General features: G+C 36.2%; 3 protein-coding genes across 4 annotated transcripts in view; 1 reads left to right on the top strand and 2 right to left on the bottom strand.

The window, feature by feature from the left end:
- Positions 1-6,925: 6,925 nt before the first annotated feature.
- Positions 6,926-9,537, bottom strand: LOC125658328 (XK-related protein 6-like). The gene is made up of 3 exons (XM_048889557.2): positions 8,739-9,537; positions 8,063-8,265; positions 6,926-7,802 (listed from the first exon to the last, which is right to left on the bottom strand). Exons 1-3 carry the CDS (start codon positions 9,533-9,535, stop codon positions 7,141-7,143), a joined length of 1,662 nt encoding a protein of 553 aa, XP_048745514.2. The 5' UTR covers positions 9,536-9,537; the 3' UTR covers positions 6,926-7,140.
- A 1,253-nt stretch (positions 9,538-10,790) lies between these two features.
- The window catches only part of LOC125658331 (glycerol-3-phosphate acyltransferase 4-like), a 75,284-nt gene continuing 63,225 nt past the window's right edge, over positions 10,791-22,849 (top strand). Inside the window, exon 1 of the mRNA XM_048889562.2 lies at positions 10,791-10,889. Coding sequence (XP_048745519.2) covers positions 10,806-10,889 — 84 coding nt within the window. The 5' untranslated portion in view covers positions 10,791-10,805. The remainder of the gene's footprint in view (positions 10,890-22,849) is intronic.
- LOC125658329 (XK-related protein 9-like) lies at positions 12,325-16,597 on the bottom strand. Of its 2 annotated transcripts, XM_048889558.2 has the most exons (3): positions 15,508-16,568; positions 14,728-14,942; positions 12,325-12,920 (listed from the first exon to the last, which is right to left on the bottom strand). In XM_048889558.2, exons 1-3 carry the CDS (start codon positions 16,164-16,166, stop codon positions 12,346-12,348), a joined length of 1,449 nt encoding a protein of 482 aa, XP_048745515.1. In that variant the 5' UTR covers positions 16,167-16,568; the 3' UTR covers positions 12,325-12,345. The 2 variants fall into 2 exon arrangements, with proteins under 2 accessions (XP_048745515.1, XP_056005270.1); XM_056149295.1 differs by having other exon boundaries at positions 12,325-14,942; positions 15,508-16,597.

Consider the following 22,849-nt stretch of genomic DNA (forward strand, 5'->3'; position numbering starts at 1 on the left):
CATGCTCCATCTGGACTGACTATAGATGCATATTTTCTTTGATTTCCTCCATATAACATCTAAGCATTCTCGGTTAATGCATGAATTATCAAGGAAAGAACGCTTTCAATTCTTCAATGACAAAATGCCTGACCACTGGTACTAGTTTGCAGTATAACAGGACGGAGTACCGGATACTTTTTAAACCCTGCCAATATTTAGAAATTTCTGGATTACATTCACAGATACTGTTATGTCTTTCACTGATATCACATAAACATGATGTACAAATTCTCAAATCCCATTTCAAGTTGAAATCATAACATTCCATAATATTGCTATCATTTTGTACCTTCTACGTATGAAGAGTGCATCAAAGGGGAGGTAATTCCAGCAACAGGTCTATTTCATTAAAAGACCCCCTTTTCATATAAAATAGTAGATTACTGGGATTTATTTATTAGAAAATGTTAAATCTATCAATAAAATTAAATTTCCAAACAATTTATGCATCTAATATCACAAATTTTAAATCTTTAATCTTTTAAAAGATAATTTTAAATGCTTAAAAATATTCATTTTTGTCAGTTTTTAAATTTTAATTGCAAATGAACGGTCAAAAGTCCAAAGTACAATTTTTTTTATATTTTACAGACACGGATTCGATATCAAAGTATTATACACTTTTAAAGAAATTTAAGCGTTACTTTTGCAGCAACACCTATTTCAAAATTGACCATATAACACAAAATGAAAAAAGTTTGGCACAATGCCAAATTACAGGCTCTATGTAATCTCTATATGGACACTTATGATGTCAAACATGATTTCTCCATAAGTGGTTTACATGGAAATATCATAAAAAAATCCATTCTTTTCATAAGCCTTCAGAATTGATTTGCATTTTTGAAAAAATAAAACCCTAATATTTAAGGATTTTTCTTGTGTTCAAAGACTAATCTACGTGTAAATACAGAATGCGATGTTACTAAAAATAGAAACGACCTATCAATAAATTGACCTCAAATTATAATTATTCCAACCATATACTCCAATGATATAAATGATTAGAAATGATATTGATAACCACCATTTCCTTCATTTTTATATATTTGCATGGTTTTCTCGTAGACAAGCTCTTAATCTTTAAGCAAGGATTTTTGTTGTTAAAGACTCTTTTATTCATAAAAGCAACAATGTGGTTAGGGTTGCGTTTCCCTTTAAACATTTGGTAAAACGTATTCAAAACGGAAGTATGAGGTCTACAAGAGATTAAAACCTGATTACATAACAATGAGCGGGTAAAAGGCCCGCCGAAACTGCAGTTCCTGATTTCAATCAACATGGAGCTACCACTTATGGCAAAAAATATTTATGCAAGATCAACTTTTTTTAAAATTCAGTTCAACTACTGAGTATACGCCTGTGATGCGTTTACTCATTAAAACATATTTGTACGGTTAACATTTTAAAAAAAAAACCGCTGTATGTGTATATGGAACTCGTTTTACAAAAAAAAAATCCCCATTTCTCATACTAAATTGCAATTGCTATCGCAAAAAAGGTTAATTGCAATTACTATGCTATGAACAAGGCTGCATTAAATTATACGTGTAGAGTGTATGCATGTATATGATAAGCATTAAATTGAAAGAGAAAAAAAACCCCACAAAATTAAATTTCAACGCAAGCGCTTTCATTGTAAAAATTCCCAGTCCATGCTGAAAAATGCTCCTACTCGTGCGCGGCGATAAGCTTAGATCTTTTCTCCGTCCGCCCATTGTATTGTGACTTGAATCCATTAACTTTAAATGGTAATTGGGTATTGAATATTCTAGTCGTATTGCAGATCTGGACGACTATATACCTCCCTGAATGGAAAGTCATTTGTCAATCCTATTCCCACTTTTTTCAATGCTTCCCAAGTTCACTCTTGTGTTCTGCTGTCACCAATGGTACCTCGTGTGTCAGACAACCATCTTTCAGTAATGAGTATCAGATGTTGTCGACTTTAGGATGTCATTGGTGAATGCTAGGAAGAGTAATGGTCCAAAGACAATTCCCTGTGGTAAACCGGAAGATACATCTTTCTTGGTGGATGGTCGTCCTTCCATTTGCACTTGCTGGGTTCTAATATGTAATAAATCACCTATCCACAGCAATGTTCGCTCACTCTGTAGTATCCTAGCTTGTAGTGGACGATCATGTGAACTTTGTCAGATGCTTTGGAGACGTCTAGTAGGACCATGTCTACTTGTTCACCTCCATCTGATGTCGAGGCTACACTACTGTGGTCACGAACTGTGTTTCACGATCTCTTGGCATGTTGCCCGTTAGAATGGAGCATCTGTCAAAGTGGTCCATCATTTGGCTGTAGATTATGTGTTCCAGGACCTTACGGGTCACTGAAGTAAGGGACACAGGGTGATATTTTGAGGCTTTGTGTTGATCTCCTTTTTTAAGATTGGGTCATTCTGCACTGATCGCCAGTCCTCAGGAATTTGACCACTATATATAGACATTTATGAAATCCTTGTCATTTGTGGTGATATATGGCCAACGAAGTTTATGAGCTTGATCTAGTTCAATCACCTCATGAGCGTTGATGTTCTCGAGCAACTTTCGTACTCCGGCAGATCTTATTATAATAACGGTATTAGATATGTTTTGGTATGAGCTGGGTCCTTTATATGGCATACAGCTCATACTGCAGACTGACATTGGTCGTTCAGAATTTCTGCCTTTGTAGGTATTTCTCTGTAAAGTAATTCATTTTTCTTGGAGGGAGCTACTCCTTGGGAATCCTACTTTCTCCCTTTGAATGACCACAAACACTTGCTGTCTGTCATGTTATGTCACCACAGATTACATCATCTACATAACTGACATGAGTTTTGTGTAGTTTTCTCTAGGCTATGGTTTTAAGGCATATATTCCATTCTTGGGGTGTCTAGATTTTTTACAATCCCACTGGCGACGCTTTAGTAGCCGTTTGACTCTGATGTTAGTCTATGGCTTTGAATACCTGCTACGTGCTGATTTGGATGTAGCATAACTCTGCATTATTTCATCCATCTGATACTTGAAAGCCAGTCACTTGTCGTTCATTGTTTCATATTCCTTTTCTCTGACTTGATGGCACATTTTCTTTACTTCTGCCTTTTCCAAAAATCCCTTGGAAATCCGGGTTAGATTAAGTCCTCAGCACCCCCTTGTTTTTTGTAAGAGGCGACTGAATGGGACGGTCTTTGAATGATACCACAAAAACCGAGGTCCTGTTTCACAGCAGGTGTGGCACGATAAAGACCCCTCCCTGCTCAAAGTGCCAAGCATAGGCCTAAATTTTGCAATTCTGCACTGGCAATGGTGGCGTTTTCATATGAGTGAAAAATTCTCGAGCGGGACGTAAAACAATATGGAACCACCCAACCTTGTCCAAAAGGTACATCCTTCTCCTAGAGGTTTGACTTCCATGAAGTGATGCATTGAGATCCATCATAACTACATCATGGTATCCACAACCTAGTGCCGGCAATGTCCTTACCTTCACTAGTGATGATTGCGAGATGTAGGCAAGGTCAAGAGTGTTCCACCGAGTGTGTAGGGTGACTACCTGGTCCAGTACAAGGTCCTCCTGTGTGTTGTTAATTGCACGAGTGACTAGAGCGACCTGAATTCCCCAATAATTTCCTTAATGGCCATCCAATGTCAAAAGATTGAATCCTCTCCTAGGACAAATATTGATTGATTCTATCTTGTTTAACGTCCCACTCGAGAATTTTTCACTCATATGGAGACGTCATCATTTCCGAGGAAAGGCTGCAAAATTTAAGCCCATGGTCGGCGCTTACGGCCTTTGAGCAGGGAGGAATCTTTATCGTCCCACACCTGCTGTAACACGGGACCTCGGTTTTTGCGATCTCATCTGAAGTACCACCCCATTTTGTTGACTCTTATGACAAGCAAAGGGTACTGAGTACCTATTCTATTCGGTTTTATGCTAGACTGTACATCGTGGACGTCGCTGATCATGGCATTGTGTACTGTTCCTCATCCTCACTGTTATGTTGACGATATGTGGCGGAGATGATCATGTGCTACTGGTTCACCTTAATGCTGATGTGGAGGTCAGGCATGCGCCCTACTATTCATAACTGCATGGTAACGCAAATTTTAAAAAAGAGGTCTGCAGGACTTGTCGGTTGCTTAAGTCAATAGGATCACTAGCCCCAATGGCTATGAAATGTACAATAATTTTCCTGATCCATATATTCAAGCTAAATTATGATATTCAGCAACAGTATGAAACAGGATTATTTCTTTTAAAAACCACGAATGCTCCCCGAAACTGTCCACACGAATAGAAGACTTTAAATGGTATAGCACATGTTGTATAACTATTTAGGACCCGCCCTAGAGTCAAAACCTTAGGATTGCGAAATTCACACTTGGGTACATCCCTTCTGCTTTTCCTGAATAGGCACGTTTCCACATGAATGAAAGATTCTCGAGCAAACAATATCCAACCAACCTAAATATGCGATTTAGTTTTTGTTATCAGTATCAGCATTTTGCTGATACTGATATAAAAAGTATTTGCAATGATTTGTGTCTGCCAAATATATATTAATGCACAAACTTGCGATGTGTACAATCACCTTTCAAAAACGTAATTGGACACGATTCCTCGACCTCCTGAACTTTCACTGTTTTTACTCGCCATGCATTGATTTTGGAGATTGATAAGTGGTGGACTCCAGTGCATTTGATGTACGTACAAGTCTTACTTTAGTTCACAACATTGTTTAAGATTCGAAAATACAAGATACATTGTCCCATCCGCCACCAATAGCAGAAAGTGACGTAAATATCATATGCGCAGTTTGCACTGCCCGAGTGAGATCACAGACTGCGTACATTAGCTCTATCAAATTCTCCCTCCCTTTTTTTAACATCAGACTCTATATGTGGCAAGATTCTGCTAGTAGTAGCATATTTCAGAGAAAAATTAATCCGCTGGGGTTTTCAATGAAATGTGAATAAAACGAACAGTGATCAATCTCATAACTCTTATAAGGATTACAAAATAGAGAGTTGGGTATAACACGGACCCCTGAATATGTAAAATATAAGCAGGCCTAATCTCTCATATTACATACTTTAATGCAACTGAATTAGTCATATTCCTTAATTACATATTTGCATGTAAAAGAAAACAGTTATAAGATTATGTAACGAGACTATTTTAAGTACTGTAAAGAAATATATGATAATGCGTCGGTATTTTGACTGAAGAACATTATCAATCTCTACCCAAAGTTATCGTTCCTTACACTATTTGTTCTGAAAACTTCATTTTTATACGCCCGTCTTTAGACGGGACGTATTATGGTACAGCAATGTCTGTACGTCCGGTCGTCCGTCTGTCCATCCGTCCGTCCGTTCAGGGTTTTCTCTATAATTTCATTTCCCTTTCACAAATCATGCTGAAACTTGCTGTGTAGCTTCTTTGTGGGTCACTCTAGATCATACTGCAATTTTGATCCATTTCGACCTTTTTACCAGTAGTTTTGCCCATTTATTTAGAAATAATTATTATATGGAGGGTACATAATTTGTCCACCCTACTCCTCCCACAGTTTTCAAGTGAGAGCCTTCTTATTTTGTGGAGTGTTTGTATGGGTATTGAAGATGTGCATGTGGGATGAATTTTGATTTTCTACAATTTTTGAGAAAATTACAGGTTGTTGAACTTAGTCTATTTGGAAATTAATATTCTATGGAGGGTGCATAATTTGTCCACCCTACTCCTCCCACAGTTTTCAAGTGAGGACCTTCTTATTTTGTGGAGTGCTTGTATGGGTATTGAAGATGTACATGTGGGATGGATTTTGATTTTCTACAATTTTTTAGAAAATTACAGGTTGTTGAACTTGGTCTATTTGGAAATTAATATTCTATGGAGGGTACATAATTTGTCCGCTCAACTCCTCCCACAGTTTTCAAGTGAGGACCATCTTATTTTGTGGAATGTTTGTATGGGTATTGAAGATGTCCATATGGGGAAGGATTTTGATTTTCTTCCATTTTTGAAAAAAATACAGGTTGTTGAACTTGGTCCAGTTTGAGGAAATCTAGATTTTTAAGTTAAGACTCTTTGTTCATATGAAAGTTTGTCACAGCCTCATGATGGCTGATAATACCTGAAGCAAAGTTATACAAATTATAGCACAAGAAAAACGCCCTATGTAAGCATTTCACGGGCGCATTATGTACCGTTTGCGGTACTCTTGTTGCCAATTGATGTCATTGATTTAAAGACCACCCTCCTAATAATCACTGGCGCATGCACATAAAAACTAAATGTACTGGGAAACCCTGAATATACATTTAACGTTAATTAAGTCTAATAGTAAACTAAACGTGGGTTCGAACCGGCGAGAATGACACTAGTCCTAAAAGATTTGAACAACAAAGGAAGGAAGAAAGTTGACATAGCAGTATCAATTGAATACGATCCATCTACATGTATCGAACTCCATGCTTCACTATTTACAACGAATATGATACACGTGCGCAGGAGTTCCCATCCCGAGCTGCAAATGTATTGATGGGTTCCCTCTATATTTACTTTTTTAATTATTTGTTGTTTTATGCTCTATCAAACCTAAATTTAGACAGTTGTGTTTGAGTTGCATACATCATGCTGGGATTCCCCTCGTGCGCATGGTGCTATTTATAGACGCCTAACAGACGTTTAAAGAAGCAGCAAATGTATTCACGGATTCCCACTATATTTACTTTTTAAATAATCGTCTCACTGTTTTCTTCTACATGCAATTTTTTTTCCAAAGCATGTAATTAATTGAAAATTGATAACTTTTAAAACTAATTCAACTGCATTAAAGCAATTCTGTACACTTTGGGAAAAAAAAAACAAATGAACGTCGAACCATACAGCTTTAATATTCCCGATGTGTGAAGGGCCCCCTGTTTTACGGACTTGATATTCCTCGACCACAATTTCACAGGAGACAAATATTTGACATCTTGGGTCCACCACATAAATAATTAAATATTCACGTCCATCGATGATCTATGTATTTCGAATAAATTGGAAAATACAGTTGTGAAGTTTAATGTATAACGAAATTAGAAATCTTATCCTGTCTCCAAAATCTTCCTCCCCGGTCTCTCTGAATTCTCTTCATCTTTCCTCTCCATCTCCATTTTAATACATAATGTATCACGTGATACTTTTGGATGACACAGAACATAGTACATCACCATAAAAAGGGTACTGAACACAATCCCAGAGGACGCCACCGATACAACGACAATAAAAACCCAACCGGATGTGTCTACGTCACCCAAAAACACAAACAGCGCCACCATCACCGCGTTCTCCACGTAAAACAACGAGTAATACGCTATGGCAAGAAGTCGGGATTTACCCCGACTCAAGTTCATGTATGATATGATTTGCACAAAACTTATGAACACAATGAATAAAATGTTGTGCAATTTGTTACGGTAAACTTTTACATTTTTGAAAAATGCGACCGTTATCATCACCATCCAATGAAATATTGATCCAAAAATAATGTAAAATCCATGGCTATCTATTGAGATCAGCATGACAATCGCCGTGATTCTCGGGCCAATCTCAAACACCCTCCACAGGAAGTAGCCCATAGCTCCACAGATCGTGTTAGCCTGCAGACTGGAAGTGGCGGTAAAGATACGGAGTGCTCTGTTATATCCCGTTACTGACCACGCCAGTCCTGCTAAAGACGATGCTATGGTAACGGATCGTAGTAACTCTGTAAATATACATAATATAATATGTTTATTAGCTTAAAAGTGAAACACTATTCTGCGGAAGTTGTTCTGGGTATCTCTATCTTGAATCAAGTTGTATGTAATAAAAGCTATAGGAGGTTATATAACGAATTCATTTTTTTGAGAGAAAAAAAATGTCAGGAGTAAATTCTTGAATATGCGTTTTCTACTTTATCTGCTTGGAAGCCAACGCAACATAAAACCTTGAAAATAAACCTGAGGGTCTTTTGTTTGGTCCTACCTAAATGAATTGCTTCTTGGTGAGTATCATGCATGACCATGTAAATTTGGATGATCAATTGAGGAGCGGATTCAACGAAGGCGTCAAACATCCGTAATAAACTGGCATCTGAATCGTTCTTAATCATTTCTTTATAGTGTGTGTTTTTCCTATCCTCAGTAGCCACGCGACTCAAACAGCCGTGTCTAAAGTAAGAGAAATTTCTGAAAAAAGAAATAGAAGAATATGGACTCGTGTGTATATCAGAGTTTGGCAAGAAGCAAGATTGATCGATATGGGTAATATGAATAGCACAGTCCTTATTCATTCAAACACATGAATAATACATGAATTTCCTTAAGTATACATAAAAAGAATTATATTCCAACAGCATCTGATACGTAGAAGTGTTGGATTCGCAAGGTCAAATACAAAAATCATATAAAGCCCTTTAAGCACATACATGTATATCTAGGTGAACGGGTGTTTGTATGAACAAGGACGACAATACTGTCATACTTGTCTTTAAAATAATAAAAGGGTCTCGCAGTGAAGCAGGACGTCCAATTTTTAAAGGTAAATCTGAGACTGTTTTCGTTATACTAGGGGGCTGACAGGAGGTAACCCTCTCCCCCTCCCACCCCCTCCCCTTCCACTCACCCTGTCCGCCGTCTTTCGTATAGTATGATGGTATTACCTGATAATGGTAGCAAATGGAAAGGCCACGATGAGAAACAAAATGTTCTTCACTGTTCCCTTGTTTCCGCTTTCGTCCTGCAAGTACCAAATTGTACTCAGAGTTCCAGCTACCAGAAAAGATGCGATCACTACCGATGACGTCAGCGCACACTCTACAGTCCACCCGTGGTCTTTGTATTCAATGGAGAGGAGTATATCGGTAACCACGTCAAAGAAAAAGACTATTATGGAAGCTATAACACCCAGACAATCCAGCATAGAAAACGGATATAGTTGGCGTTCGTCACCTCTGTCATTCACGACTATGTTCTTCTCATCCGAATCATCAATGATAACTTCGACATTTTCATCTCTTGTCCCTACCATATTTCTAAGTACCCTTCGGTGTGTGCCATCGTCATCGACTTCGTTTGATATTCTCAAACCCTCATCATTCTCACCAGTCTCGCCTCCATCTGTGAAGTCCCCGTGCTGATTTCCTTCACATTCCATCAAATTTTCTTTCTCTTGACTCTTCTGGTTTCCACGGAAACCAACCATATTGTCCACTTCATCTTCAGATTCCCTTTTCTTCGCAGATGTCAATTCCTTCATTGTTTTGCCTTCCAAGCATCGAAATGTATGACGTCTCGAAGAAAGAATTAAGTGTTCCAGGAAATTAAATATTTGTTTCGTTCTGAAACTCAAAGAAATACCCCCACGTCTTGTTTCGCTTTTACACAGCCTTACTGCGAATAGACTATGATTAAATAACATACTGTATATCTGACCTTTAAACCGAGGAATGTATAGCATACAAACATTACTCATCATATTGCCTTTTCTATATTTATTCAAAGGATATTTGGTGAGGTTTTTTATAGAAATTTAATGGGTTTTTTAATTTTTCTAATCAGTTTCGTGTAACACGGCTGTACAAGTTTCAACACACTCAATACACATGTACTTTGAGATTTTACTCAGATAACAGATATCGTATTATGTAAACACTGAATGTGCACATAGGGGGATGTGTCGAAGTATGATAAAGAAAAAACTGGGCATAATATGAATGATAGAATTAAAGACATGCACAACTACAGGATCTTTTTCAAAAGAAGTAAATTCTTAGGATACTGGACCGATAAAAAGGCTTCGAAATTGTAATTTTGGTCATAGATGTATAGAACTGGTAATGATTATCTTCGCGGTTCTTGGCTGTTAGTTCCTCCCTGAGAATAAGAGACGCTACTGTTACAGTGCGATAGGTTTATTTTTAGCTCATCTGATTCATATCTGGGATTCAGCTTCGTTCAAAATTAACTGGGAAATACCAGTAGTGAAATTCGATGGCGTTTTGTCAAGAACAACATACTAGTACTGTACAGTACCAGAAAGGTAGCGAAATTTTACACGAAAACTTCCTCATATCACATAGATTCCAGTTTCATTAAACCATAGTAGTATAAATGAAAAATCTTCTGAAGAACCACACATGTGAAATTGGAAAGTGTCGAATTCAACTGCAATCCTCCGCATGTAGTGCAGATTCATAATTGTCCAAATTATGACTCACAAATTAAAGGTCATAGGAGACGATTTTCAAAAAATATTTGTTTTGCACGAAAATGTGTTCTTCTTTAATTACTTAACATGACCTTTAAGCCTAGAATAGAAAACATCACAAAATCCTTAAAAGTCATCCTCTCTCAAACTTCAGGGGTGATCTGTGTGTGTCAGTTTGATACAGAAGCTAGTGCTCATCGTTGTTGTAGCGTAAATTCAAGTCTTTTCAAACCATGACCTGAAGGATCAGGTTGGCGGCATAATAGGGACTGAAATGCGTTTTAATTGGAATGTATAGAAAATAGCTTAAATATTTCCTTTTCAAGAACTGATCTTAGATTCGGTAACCTTTCTCTGCCCTTGGAGGACAAAATAATTATGTTGTTAAGGAAAAAGATATATATACGATATATAGAAAAATGACACAACTGTTATCCGACACATGTAACAGGGTCAAATCCTTTTGCATCGTCGCAAACCACGGGTTATTGTTTCATTTCTATTTCATTGTGAAATAGAAATGAAACAATCACCCGTGGTTTGTGACGATGATCCTTTTGATTTCAGGTTCTACAGTATACATAGAAACGTCACATCCGAACAGGTGCGTCCCTTCTTTCTTTCTTTTTTTAATCGTACAAGAGAATGTGGAAAATGAAAATGTCAAAAATTAAAAGATTATCGTCGTATCACAATGGGACCTAATTTGCAGGCATGTATGATGTTATACATAGAGAAATTTCTATTGTCTTTGACATTATATCACACTAAGCTATTAAAGGTTGTAAATAATAAAGAATAATTTTCACAAGTAATACAAATTCCAGAAATGAATTTATTTACGTTTGAGAAAATATGGCGACATATTTCTGCCTTCATTTGTCAGATGATTATATCGACCTGTCATGTGATTTTGTCCACTTGTCAAATGCATGATTAATATAAAAGATGTTTATTCACGCTCAAAATGTGTCATCTACTTAACATCATAACAAGTCGGCGTACTAGTGTGACAAGCCGACATAAAGGTCTCACAAGTCGACATATTGATCTTTAGTCGATTTTTCAGATGATTATGTTGACTTGTCAGATAATTATGTCGACTGGTGTTTCCGTAGACTTGTCAAATATCAAAGTGGCATGAACACGATTTGGGCTGAACATTTTCAAATTTTATTTTTCGATTTTTACTGTTTAGAATACTTAACTAAGAAATTTGAATGTCAGTTGTCGAGGTATATTAGAAATAGAGAGCTAATAATTCTGTGTAATGTAAACAAGGCTCGTGTCATGTTTTTGTTTACATAGGTTAAATATACTAGTAAAAGTCCGTTTAAAGCAGATTTTTCAAGCTATAAGTTCATTCTGAACACACTTTAAATAATGGTGTCTAGTATTTCGCACAGATTATTTTCTTTTAAACATGCTATTTTCTATCAAGCAATCTATATGTAAACAAAAACATGGCACGTAAGTACAATGTAGCAAGGAATTACGAGTACTGTATCTCACTTGTAACTCAAAAAATGATATTCAAATTTTAGTGGACCATTTGAAATTCTTTAGTTAAGCATTTTAAACAACGAAAGTGAATAAAAAAATTTCAGCTCAATCGTGTCCAGGTCCCCTTAAAATGGAAAGTATATGTCCACCGCAAGACATTATAACATGTCAGAACTCACAGATAATGAGAAAATATGAAAAAGTATTCGTTTCCGAAAAGTCGACATAATTGACTGACAAGTTGTCATAATAATCTGACAAGTTGACAATTATATGACAAGTGATGGTTAAAATATACCACCATAAGAAAATGACACCGCTTTCAGTAACCTACGTAGATGATATGACAATTCCTAAATACTTTTATTAGCACAATAATAGTTCTAAGTATCATGGATACTAAATAATTACTAAATAATAATTGTAAGCAATTACATCTCCCAGAAAACGGTACCGGAGAGCTACAGGTCATCCGCAACTGTCATTGAATCAAGACGAAATATGCAATATTATAAAATAATAGTGAAACAATAATATCCAAAACAAAATTAAGTTTATTAACAAATTGCTGTTTTGGGGTGACATAGTTTATAAAACGATGCAATAAAAATTAAATTAAATAACTGGCCAGCGGAGACGATTCCAATGGCTCCGTAGTAGATCCAGGGACAAAAAGAAACCTTTTTAATAAAAATCCATAAAACTAAAATTGTAATATTTTCAATGTAAAAAAAGCTATAATAAAGTAGAGCATTGTATCGAGATTTACCAGAACTCACGTTCATGAAGGAAAACAATTGTACGAATCCAATAAACAAAATAAAAATTACGTTTTCGTAACGTTTCTTGTACGGCTTCACTTTCGTCGCAAATGACCACGTGACAAAAATAAACCAATGAAAGACTATAATTAAAATAAAAATAATGGGGTTCATGAGAATGATCATGACTAATGCTAACACCCGTGGTCCTATTTCGAAAGCTCTCCACAGCAGGTATCCAGCCGCGGCGAATATGGTCTTTTGTCTCGTTTTGTGCATGGCGTTGCTAACGCGCAGCGCTCGGTAGTACGCCGTCACTGACCAGGAGACAGACATCCAGGAGGACAGGATCGTAAACAATCGAAGGATATCTGGAAAAATAAGATTGATTTATAAAGGGGGACGCGCACTTGAATGAATTAATTGTGTGTAACAATTCCACAAATGATATTCACAATCAAAATCAGTTACAGGGATTACATGTACATTTATATTGTAACCCGAGTTTTGTAGTATTTACTAGTAAAAAAAATTTTAATTAGTTTACTGTAAAAGAATCAATTTACTCTTGTAAATAAATTTTGCTGATTTGGGGTAATATGAAACTTCCATTCACAACCAAGTTATAGAAATGGAGATTCGTTAGCAGGACACACTTTCACTAGAACTTTATACACCCCACGGGAAAGGGTAAATATTTTCCAAATCACAAATTAGTTTTGTCCATTGATAACACAAATGAAAAAATATATAATATATACAATTTTTAATTCATAAAGGTGAGCATTTTTATCTCCTGTGTATTTTGGATTGGTGTACTATAATGAATATACTGATAGATTTCACGTACTACATACTAGTTTTATAATTTGTCGTTGTGGATTAAGGTCATGTGATACCCCAGATTTTGGACGCATCAAATGAATTAGGATTCTGTTGTGTTTACGTGTGATTTGCTATTATTTGATCAAACAAAAATGTAAACCAGCCATTAAAGGGAAAGACAACCATAACCGCATTGTTGCTTTTATAAATAGAGTATTACCGGGTACTTACTGGTATCGTAAATGACAGTCTTTAACAACCCAAACATTGCTTAACGATTAAATATATATTAATCTATCATTTATTTTAAATTACCCGCTGCTAAGAGAGCGGCCATTGAAGTTTGATTTATGACGTCACACCGTCGGTTCCGGTTATTTCACCAGCAGCACTGTAAACATGACAAGTCACGAACAGTTAAGTTTGGAGCCGTATAGATTTGAGCCCGTTCTTTCGCAAGAAGACATTGAGAAAAGAAGACGTTTAGTTGAGTCGCACACCAAGTAGACGGTACACGTTTCTTCATACAAATGTTTCGAACCTCAACTTGTCATTACGCAAATGATGGATCCACAGTATACTGAGTCTTTTCTTTTCAGATGACTTGGTTGGGTCAGGAATTTCGAAAAAACTTTTTTCACATCTCCCCTTTGCATTAGTGTAATTAAATGCTTGACAGGAAGGCATCAACCTATTTATTCGTAAAATCTACCACAATCACATGCATCTTTGACAATCTTAGAATCTCATCAAAACCGGAACAGACGGTGTGACGCGTCAAAATTATTGATTTTAGTGGTCTTCAATATAAAAGAGTTCCACATCATGGCAGCCTCTATTTCAATTTTTAAGTTTTCAAATTAGTACTGAAGGTTATTTAGGCGGTATATCAACACAATAGTATGACAAATCTTTATCATATAATTAGTCCTATCATTTTTCACGTAAATTGGGGGGGGGGGGGGGGGGTTACGAAATGCACCAATAAAAAGACGTTTTTTGAAGGATTTCAATTTTTAGGTAATGCTTTTTCATTGAATTTTAAAGTAAAGATTTGAGCATAATGCAAAAATAAAGGTGGTTTCAAATGGAAATTTTGTGGTAAATATGGGTTTTTAGCAGTATTAAAACATTAACAAATAATTTTACAAAATTCTAAAATAATTCTTTTGGGTATCTTACATTGTACATGTGTGTCTTCGTTTGTTTCGGTTTGCTTTGGTTACTAGTGCTCTATAAATATGACGCCAATACACGGTAAATGTTTGACTGCTCGGTTATTAAATGACCCAAGAAAATTAAAGGGCAACAAATCACTGACCATGACAATGCACACTGAGATACGAAACTTACGACTGCGGATGGATATTTCATCACAGCCACTGAGATTCTCTTGCTCTTTGAGAAGGAGGTAGATTTGTAGGACTAACTGAGGGGCGGATTCTATGAAAGCATCAAACATCCGAAGAAGACTGGCATCCCGATCATTAAAGATCATCTCGATGTAATGGTACTCTTTGTTGGGTCTTTGTTTACTTCTGCAGCCATGAAAGATGTAGGATATGTTCCTATAAAAACAAAGTATTAAAAATCATGACGTTCATCACGTTGACGGTTACCGATCAAGCTATCATTCTATTTTAATAATCCCGCGTTTAGTGTTGAATACATTAAAACCATACACACCGGCTATTTTTATGAAAACGATCACATATCATATGAGAATAATGCCATACCGGGGATCGTTTGAAGATAAATACTTCCTTTTGTGTATATATAATATTATGATGTAATATATGAAAGGTGAAAATCACGAACAGAGATCAATCCCATAACTCATGTAGGCAATATAAAATAGAGAATTGAGTAATATATATATAATTTCCGTTTGTTTTTTGGGTTTTTTTTCTTCAGTATAATGTATTACAATCCAAATGGGGAAAACAATTTATGAAGAAAGCGCATACATTTATAACAGTATATCATGATTCTAATTAGCCTATTGTCTATCCTTCCCATAATGCTCTGCAAACGTTTGCGCAGTAGGATGGGAAGGTTTGGGAAACAGACTATATATGTCTCTGATCCTGTTGTACACCCAAACCAAATCTTCAATCGAGTTCACGCATGTACCTTTCTATAGTAGCAAATGGAAACAGTAGAATCACAAGACAAATATGTCGGTGGGATTTTTCCTGTGTGTGCCAAATCGAACTCAAGATTCCTGTTACCAGAAACGAGGAAGCGACTAAAGATGACGTCAATATACACTCAAACGTCATTCCGTCGTCATAGTAACCTTTCGCTAATAAAATATCCGTCAAGAAATCAATGCAGTAAAACACGACAGAAAAACTTATTCCGAAGAAATCGATGATGGAAAATGGATAAAACTGGTTTGGTTTTTTCTTAGAGTCTTCCTCGCGAACACCCATTTTCGCGTCAACAATATCCACGCGGTGGCCCACCGTATTGTCTACCTCGTCTGCAGAATGTGCTTTCTCAGAAATACGACCACCTGGAATCTCTGTTGGTATGTCTCCATGTTGTATTCCCACATGGTGTCCATTTGTGGGGCCAGAAGTTTCGTGTTTGGAACAGTCCACTTCGTCCAGACCTGGGGTCTCAATCCCACACTCTTTGTATTGTAATTCGACATGAGGCTCATTGTAAGGCTCATGAGTCAAGTAATCAAGATTCTCCACACCCAGTTGCCGTGCTAACCGCCTTGTCAATATCACTTTGTATTTCCGGTTTTCGAATATATCCTGATATGAACACACACTTTCCATATTTTCACATGTCCATTACATGACCACCACGTACAAATACGACAATACAATTTTCACTTTCAAGACCCCTCTTGTTTTGTACACACAGTACGTATTTACTGACTAGATCGACCCCGCGATAAGTGGAGACCCGTCACTCGAGGCACACACGTAAATCCCTCTGTTCTATAAATATCTCTTAAAGGGACTGATAGAGCATGTCAACGTTCTGTACACCTTGTAGGTACACCTGTAGTACACATTTACTATGCAAGTTTAATTCATGAAAAACAACTTAACACATTTAAAGGTGATACTGCATGGATATTCGTTTGACTGTAAAATGATTTTATTTATGTTAAGTAAGTGCAATTCACCTGCCGGTTTTGATATTTAACATCATTTTACACGTGACAACAAAGTGCAAACAATATATATATATACATTTCCAATGTTTTGCTTTTGATATCATTACCAATATTGAAATCATGTGCACCCATTTTCTCGTGAATGTGAACGATGTGCGTATGAATCTTGATGAAAATATAGTACGACTATTTCAACGGCTGGAATAAAATGTAGACAGGGTAGATATAAAAAATAATAATAATAACGCCCCTGAAATGAATATTAGCTATACTTTTGTTTAGTAATGAAAACTTAAATTCATTCGTTTGCCCATTTACTTCATGTATGTACTTTATTCATATCGTAAATGTTTTTTTGTTTTTATCATTCATAATATCAATCCGCTATTTATTTACATGCACACATATTGTTTAAATTTCGTGTGATTCATGCATTCGCATATCCCATGCCTTAACTTTTTGCCTTACCCTTCAACTTGTGTGATCCAATTACAGTTGTAATTTTTCCAGTTAAACCTCTTTTTCTGTTCTTCAGTTTTTGCTCTCTTTAAATTTCTTTATTGTCAAAACGTGATCGCCATTTGTTACATGTACCATATTATAATGAGAGAGGAATTGATATACGACCTCGTAAGTGCATATGCACTTGTTTTCCAATCTCAACAATTCAATTGACATGCATTTAATCATGAAGTATGCTGGTAAAAATTATGTTGCATTAACTTCGCTTCAAAGTTATAACAAAAGTTTTCATGATGTATTTAACCAATACCATTTTACGATATCTTTGTATTTTGCGGTGGCATATTAGGACACAGATATTTTGACTCGGCAAAAATCAGGTTGAGCGATCAATTTATCGCGTGGGACATATCATGTCGTGCTCTCAAAATATTATCTCGTTTGCTCGACTTAATATCCCAAGCACTCCGCGTATTGATTTTACGAAAGTAATATATATTTTTTTAAATAATAGTGAATAGTTTCCATTTGTTAAAACTTTCAATGTGATATACTATGAGTGTTAGTGATCTACCTCACAGTTGATCAAATATAGAATACATAGAATTTATCATTTAATTACAATGTTTACTTTATATCATATATAGAATTATCACCCATAATGGATTGTCATTGCGCAAGTCCTATATTTGTCTGCATTAAAACAATATTGATACAGTTGAGCAACGTAGTGCTGTACGTTGGTCGTGCTTCGGACGATATGTCATTTAAAGTCTGCAAAATAGACCAATAATACATGTGTACTCTTATATTTCTGTACAACACGGAGCCGAAACACAACACTCTATTAAATATACAAATGTCTAAGCTGTTTGTATTACGCTATAAAACAATGGCAGCATCGGTTATTTTATTTTATAGTCGGCCGATAAGGCAGAAAATCCCCCCCCCTCCTGTATTCATTGTTTCTACATTCCCCTAAAATATAAATGACTTGGGCATTTATTCCTTATATTCATGTTTTGTCATTTAACTTTTTGTCAGACTGAAAGGTGGGCAGTTTTATCAAATTTGTGAATACTATTCATCTAGGTGTTAAATCGAGCGCACGAGATGCAAAGGATAATGGGATCGCTTGACATAATTTTTGTTTGGTAAATGATTATGAGGGTGTCCTAAATATACATTTACCACCGTAGTAATTAACAATAAGTTTAAATTTTTTGTTTAATATAGATTTTTTTCAGAATGAATATCAAATTATACTTTTCAAAATATTAATTCTTTCTATCTGAATGTAATGGTTATAAACAAAATTAGAGTGTTATGAGCATCTCAGTAGGTTAGCAAGTCGACCGCTGAACAGTAGATCGCGGGTTCAAATCCACAAGGGATTAAAAAAAATCACATTGCTTTCTATTAATAAAACTGCATCTTTTGACTAAATAAAGGAAATATGATTTTTCAATTTCAAAATATTATTATACATAACGTCCAATTTTCATCCATATCGAATTTCTCTGGTATATCATACTTCTTAACGTTTATTAGATTTGATGCGGAGGTAGCGGGGCTCGAACTCTCTACTTCCCGGTTAGGGAGCGAACGCTCTACCTCTGAGCTACTCCGACCGGTCCACCTAAAAATAAGAGATTTCAAACTCATGACAAGTGTGAACGACGAACGAGGGTAACAAAAATATATATCCAAATATCTTTTGAAATGTGTATTTTTGACATCTGTTGTACTGATAATACGCCGTGTGGGAGTCCCGTCATATTTAAATGTGGTTTTCAGCTCACCCGAGGAGAAAGCTCGAGAAAGCTAATTATTTCGTTTGTCTTCGTTGCAAACTTTTCCCATTTTTCTCGATTTATTCTATAGAGCCACTGGGTCAATTTCAATCAAGCATCAATTCAAGTTTTTGCAGATGAACGGTTATAGTCTGATTAAATGATCCTCACGTAGCGATCTAGGTGAGCGGATCAAAGGAAGATTGTTCTTCCAAGGTCAGATAATCAAGATTGCTTTTCCAAGGGCAGATAATCAAGAAGTAGTAAAAATACGGTAAATCTTCTCGATAACTGCTGAACCAAGAAAGCTAAAACTTACAGGAAAGCCTCCTCATATAATGGAGATTCAGGTTTCTTCAAACCATGATTCCCCAGAGCCATAACAGGAGTTTTATATTGGTATATATAACAAAATTCTTCCGCAGAACAATGATACGATTAGTGAAATTGTTATTGATATACAAGCTTCCTTATTTATTGTAGATTCAAATTTGTTCAAATAATGACAGCAAAGGTCACAATAGGATTCAAAGTTTTATATAGAAATATAATTATATGACAATTCATAACAACCACACTGCACAAAAACTCTCAAAGTGTAGAAAAATGTGTATCAAAGTAGGAGATATTGTTTTAGATACTGTTAAAACGGCCAAACTTCTTGGTGTACAAATAGATGAATGTCTACCCTGGTCTGTACACATTGATTCTTTATGCAAGAAACTTTCACAGAAAATAGGCATTTTACGTCGTCTGCAAACTTTTATGTCAAATGCAGCATTATTGAAAATTTATAACACTGTTATATTTCCTCATTTTAACTATTGTTGCACAGTTTGGTGCTCACCCAAAAACAGTGTTTTTATTGACAGACTTTTTAAGTTACAGAAAAGGGCAGCCAGAATTATATTGAAGGTGAAAGTAACTCAGACTTCTACAGCTGATATTTTTAGTGTTCTTAAATGGATGCCTGTTCATGATTATTTTGTATATAGAAAACTAGTGCTTGCTTTTAAGGTTCTTTATAACATGACACCAGAATATATGAACGTTTTTAGTTTTGTCAGGCAAGTTAGTTCCAGAACAACAAGAAGTAGCGATAGTGGCAGTTTATATTTACCGAAAGTTCGAACTGAATATTATAAACGGTCTTTTAAGGTATCCTCCACAATTTTATGGTATCAGTTGCCCGAGTCTGTCAGAAGCTGTGGTTCTATTACATCTTTTAAATCAGCATATTTGCAGCATTATTTCTCAAATAAGTGATATATAGATATGATGTATATGTTTATTTTTCCCCCAGTGATATCGTGTGTGTATTTTATGTATATATTTTATATTATGTTATCTATTTTTCTATTCTCTCATTTATCTGTCTGTGAATATGTTTTATACAGGACCACGATGTAAACTAGTCATTTGTACTAATTGTGCTATCCTGTCTAAATAAAAGAATTTATCATTATTATTATTACATTTTGTCAATATGTAAACATCATCTGTATTGTATAATAAAGTTTGTTCACACCACGATCATTTGATTGGTAATTTATTAACGTCCCGTTTAAGGATTTTTCACTCGTATGGAGACGTCCGTGATCTTTTAGGCCAGGGTGACACCACAACAGAGATCCAAAGGTTTACATAGGAATATAGTGGGATATTCTCTTAATAATCAAAACGGTACAACCTGCCCAACTTATATGCAAGAATCCTCATGTACTGTGGATTCAGTTTGTTCAGTCTCCTTGTCCTTGGAACCAGAGTGCGGCTACAGCATGGCTTAAAAATTTAACACTCATCTATTTCTTAAACTAATTACAGGTATGGTGTCTTGGGTTAGAGTTGGAGTTGAGCAGAATTCTAAGGATTCAAAAATGCTGTGATTGATTGTTTTATGTCCCGTCGAGATTCCCCCCCCCCCCCCCCCACCCCCCACCCCCCACTCATTTTGAGACGTCACCAGCTGTTGGTGCAGTACGACAAATTTAGGCCTATGCTTAGCTCTCAGGGCCGTAACAGTGAGGATTCTTTATTGTGTCAACGCCTGCCGCGACATGGGACCTCCGCTTTTAGGGTCATATCCGATAGGCATGCGATTGTCACTTCTAAATGCTGAGCGTTTGGCGAAGGAGCAATCACTACCTATGTTAACGTCTTAGGTTTGATATATGACACGATCGGGGCCCAAACTCATGACCTCCCGGTTACGAAGCGAGCGCACTAACACTGAGCTACCACAACCGGTTGCTGTGCGAAACTTTTCAACATCAAATATGATAACAGCTTGTAACAAGTGGCCCATGGGCCGCATCGCACACACGAGTCACCTTGGCCCATATTTAAAGATTTTCCCTACATATTCGCATGTAAAACTTTGATCCCTATTGTGGTCCCAACTTACCACTGGGGCCGTGATCAGAATTTTAAAAATCAGATACGGCTACATTATTGCAGCTATTTCTGGCCCAGTGATTCTTAAGATTTCAATCTGAAAAGCTTACTTGAGCCTTCGGCTCAGGTGAGCTAAAAATAATATGCCAGCACATGTAATATATGTAGTGGTCAAATTGCAGGAATTGTCCGATTGTTAAAGGATCTTGTTATGAGAAAGGTAACTCGGGTAAGCTTGTGACTCCTGAAACTTTTTGTTCAAAAATATCTTTGGAATATGTTCTTTGCACGTCAGTCGATTAGTTGGAACAGCCATGGACACTTTCTTTAACATTTAATTGATCGGACAGAAATTAATCCCATTCCCTCCTCCAAAATTTTCTTTCATCCCTCATCCAGAAAATATAGAATAATGCAGGATGAAAATGTGAAGATAACGAACAGTGATCAATCTCATAACCCCTATAATAAGGAATACAAAATAGAGAGTTGGGCAAAACATGGACCCCTGGATATACCAGAAGTGGGATCAGGTGCCTAGGAGGAGCAAGAATCCCCTCTCGATCAGTCGCACCCGCAGTGAGCCCTGTCTTGATCAGGTAAACGGAGTAATCCATAGTCAAAATCAGTGTGCCATGATCATAAGCAATAAACTATTATAATTCCAATGTTATTCATTACAATTGTTTTGATTGGACAAAAATAAAGCTGAACAAGAGTTTATACATCAATAAATCCGAAAATGCGATGTATTCGTACATGCCTGAAAATAAATACCATAGTGCGTGGAAACTATATATTCAAATTTTTGCAATTTTTAATAAAGTGAATGAATTGGAATTATAAGAATCAAACATTCTTTTTGAAGAATTTATTGATGTGTAAACTCCGGATATTTTACTCACAAACTTACCATAAAAGTGCTTCGCACTTTTATTCAGTTTGTGAGTAAAATGTCCGGAGTTTACACATCGATAAATTCTTCAAAAAGAATGTTTAATCCTATATTAATTAGTTTTAGAATTTAATATATTACTGAAATGTGCTAACCAATGAACAGATATTCCTTGAAAGTTTCATCTTCCCTAAATATCCCCACCTCTTTACTGATTATCTCCTCTTGGAAAAGAACATGCCTCTTTACTCGTACAAATCTTAAACCCCTCCTCCCACGAATGCTTTGAGACAACATCGTTCATCTGTTTGTTGTCACTTATTGATTTTCTACCTCCCTAGCTGCAGATCTGTAGCTCTCTGGGAAAATATTGAATCTGTCCAAATATTCATCAGAGAGCTACACTCCTACAGCTACTTCTTCTCTACAACAATTGTCTCTATCTCTCCACAACCATTGTCTCTATCTCTCTACAACCATTGTCTCTATCTCTTTATAACCATTGTCTCTATCTCTACAACCATTGTCTCTATCTCCCTACAACCATTGTCTCTATCTCTACAACCATTGTCTCTATCTCTTTATAACCATTGTCTCTATCTCTACAACCATGGTCTCTATCTCTCTACAACCATTGTCTCTATCTCTCTACAACCATTGTCTCTATCTCTCTACAACCATTGTCTATAGCTCTCTACAACCAGTATGTCTATAGCGACCAAATTCTGATCAGAAAAGCTCAGCTCAGCCTTTAAATAAATACTGAATAGCATTTTTTTTCTGCAGGTCTAA

The sequence above is a fragment of the Ostrea edulis genome, chromosome 9 (genome assembly GCF_947568905.1).
Source record: "Ostrea edulis chromosome 9, xbOstEdul1.1, whole genome shotgun sequence".
Taxonomy (NCBI): domain Eukaryota; kingdom Metazoa; phylum Mollusca; class Bivalvia; order Ostreida; family Ostreidae; genus Ostrea; species Ostrea edulis.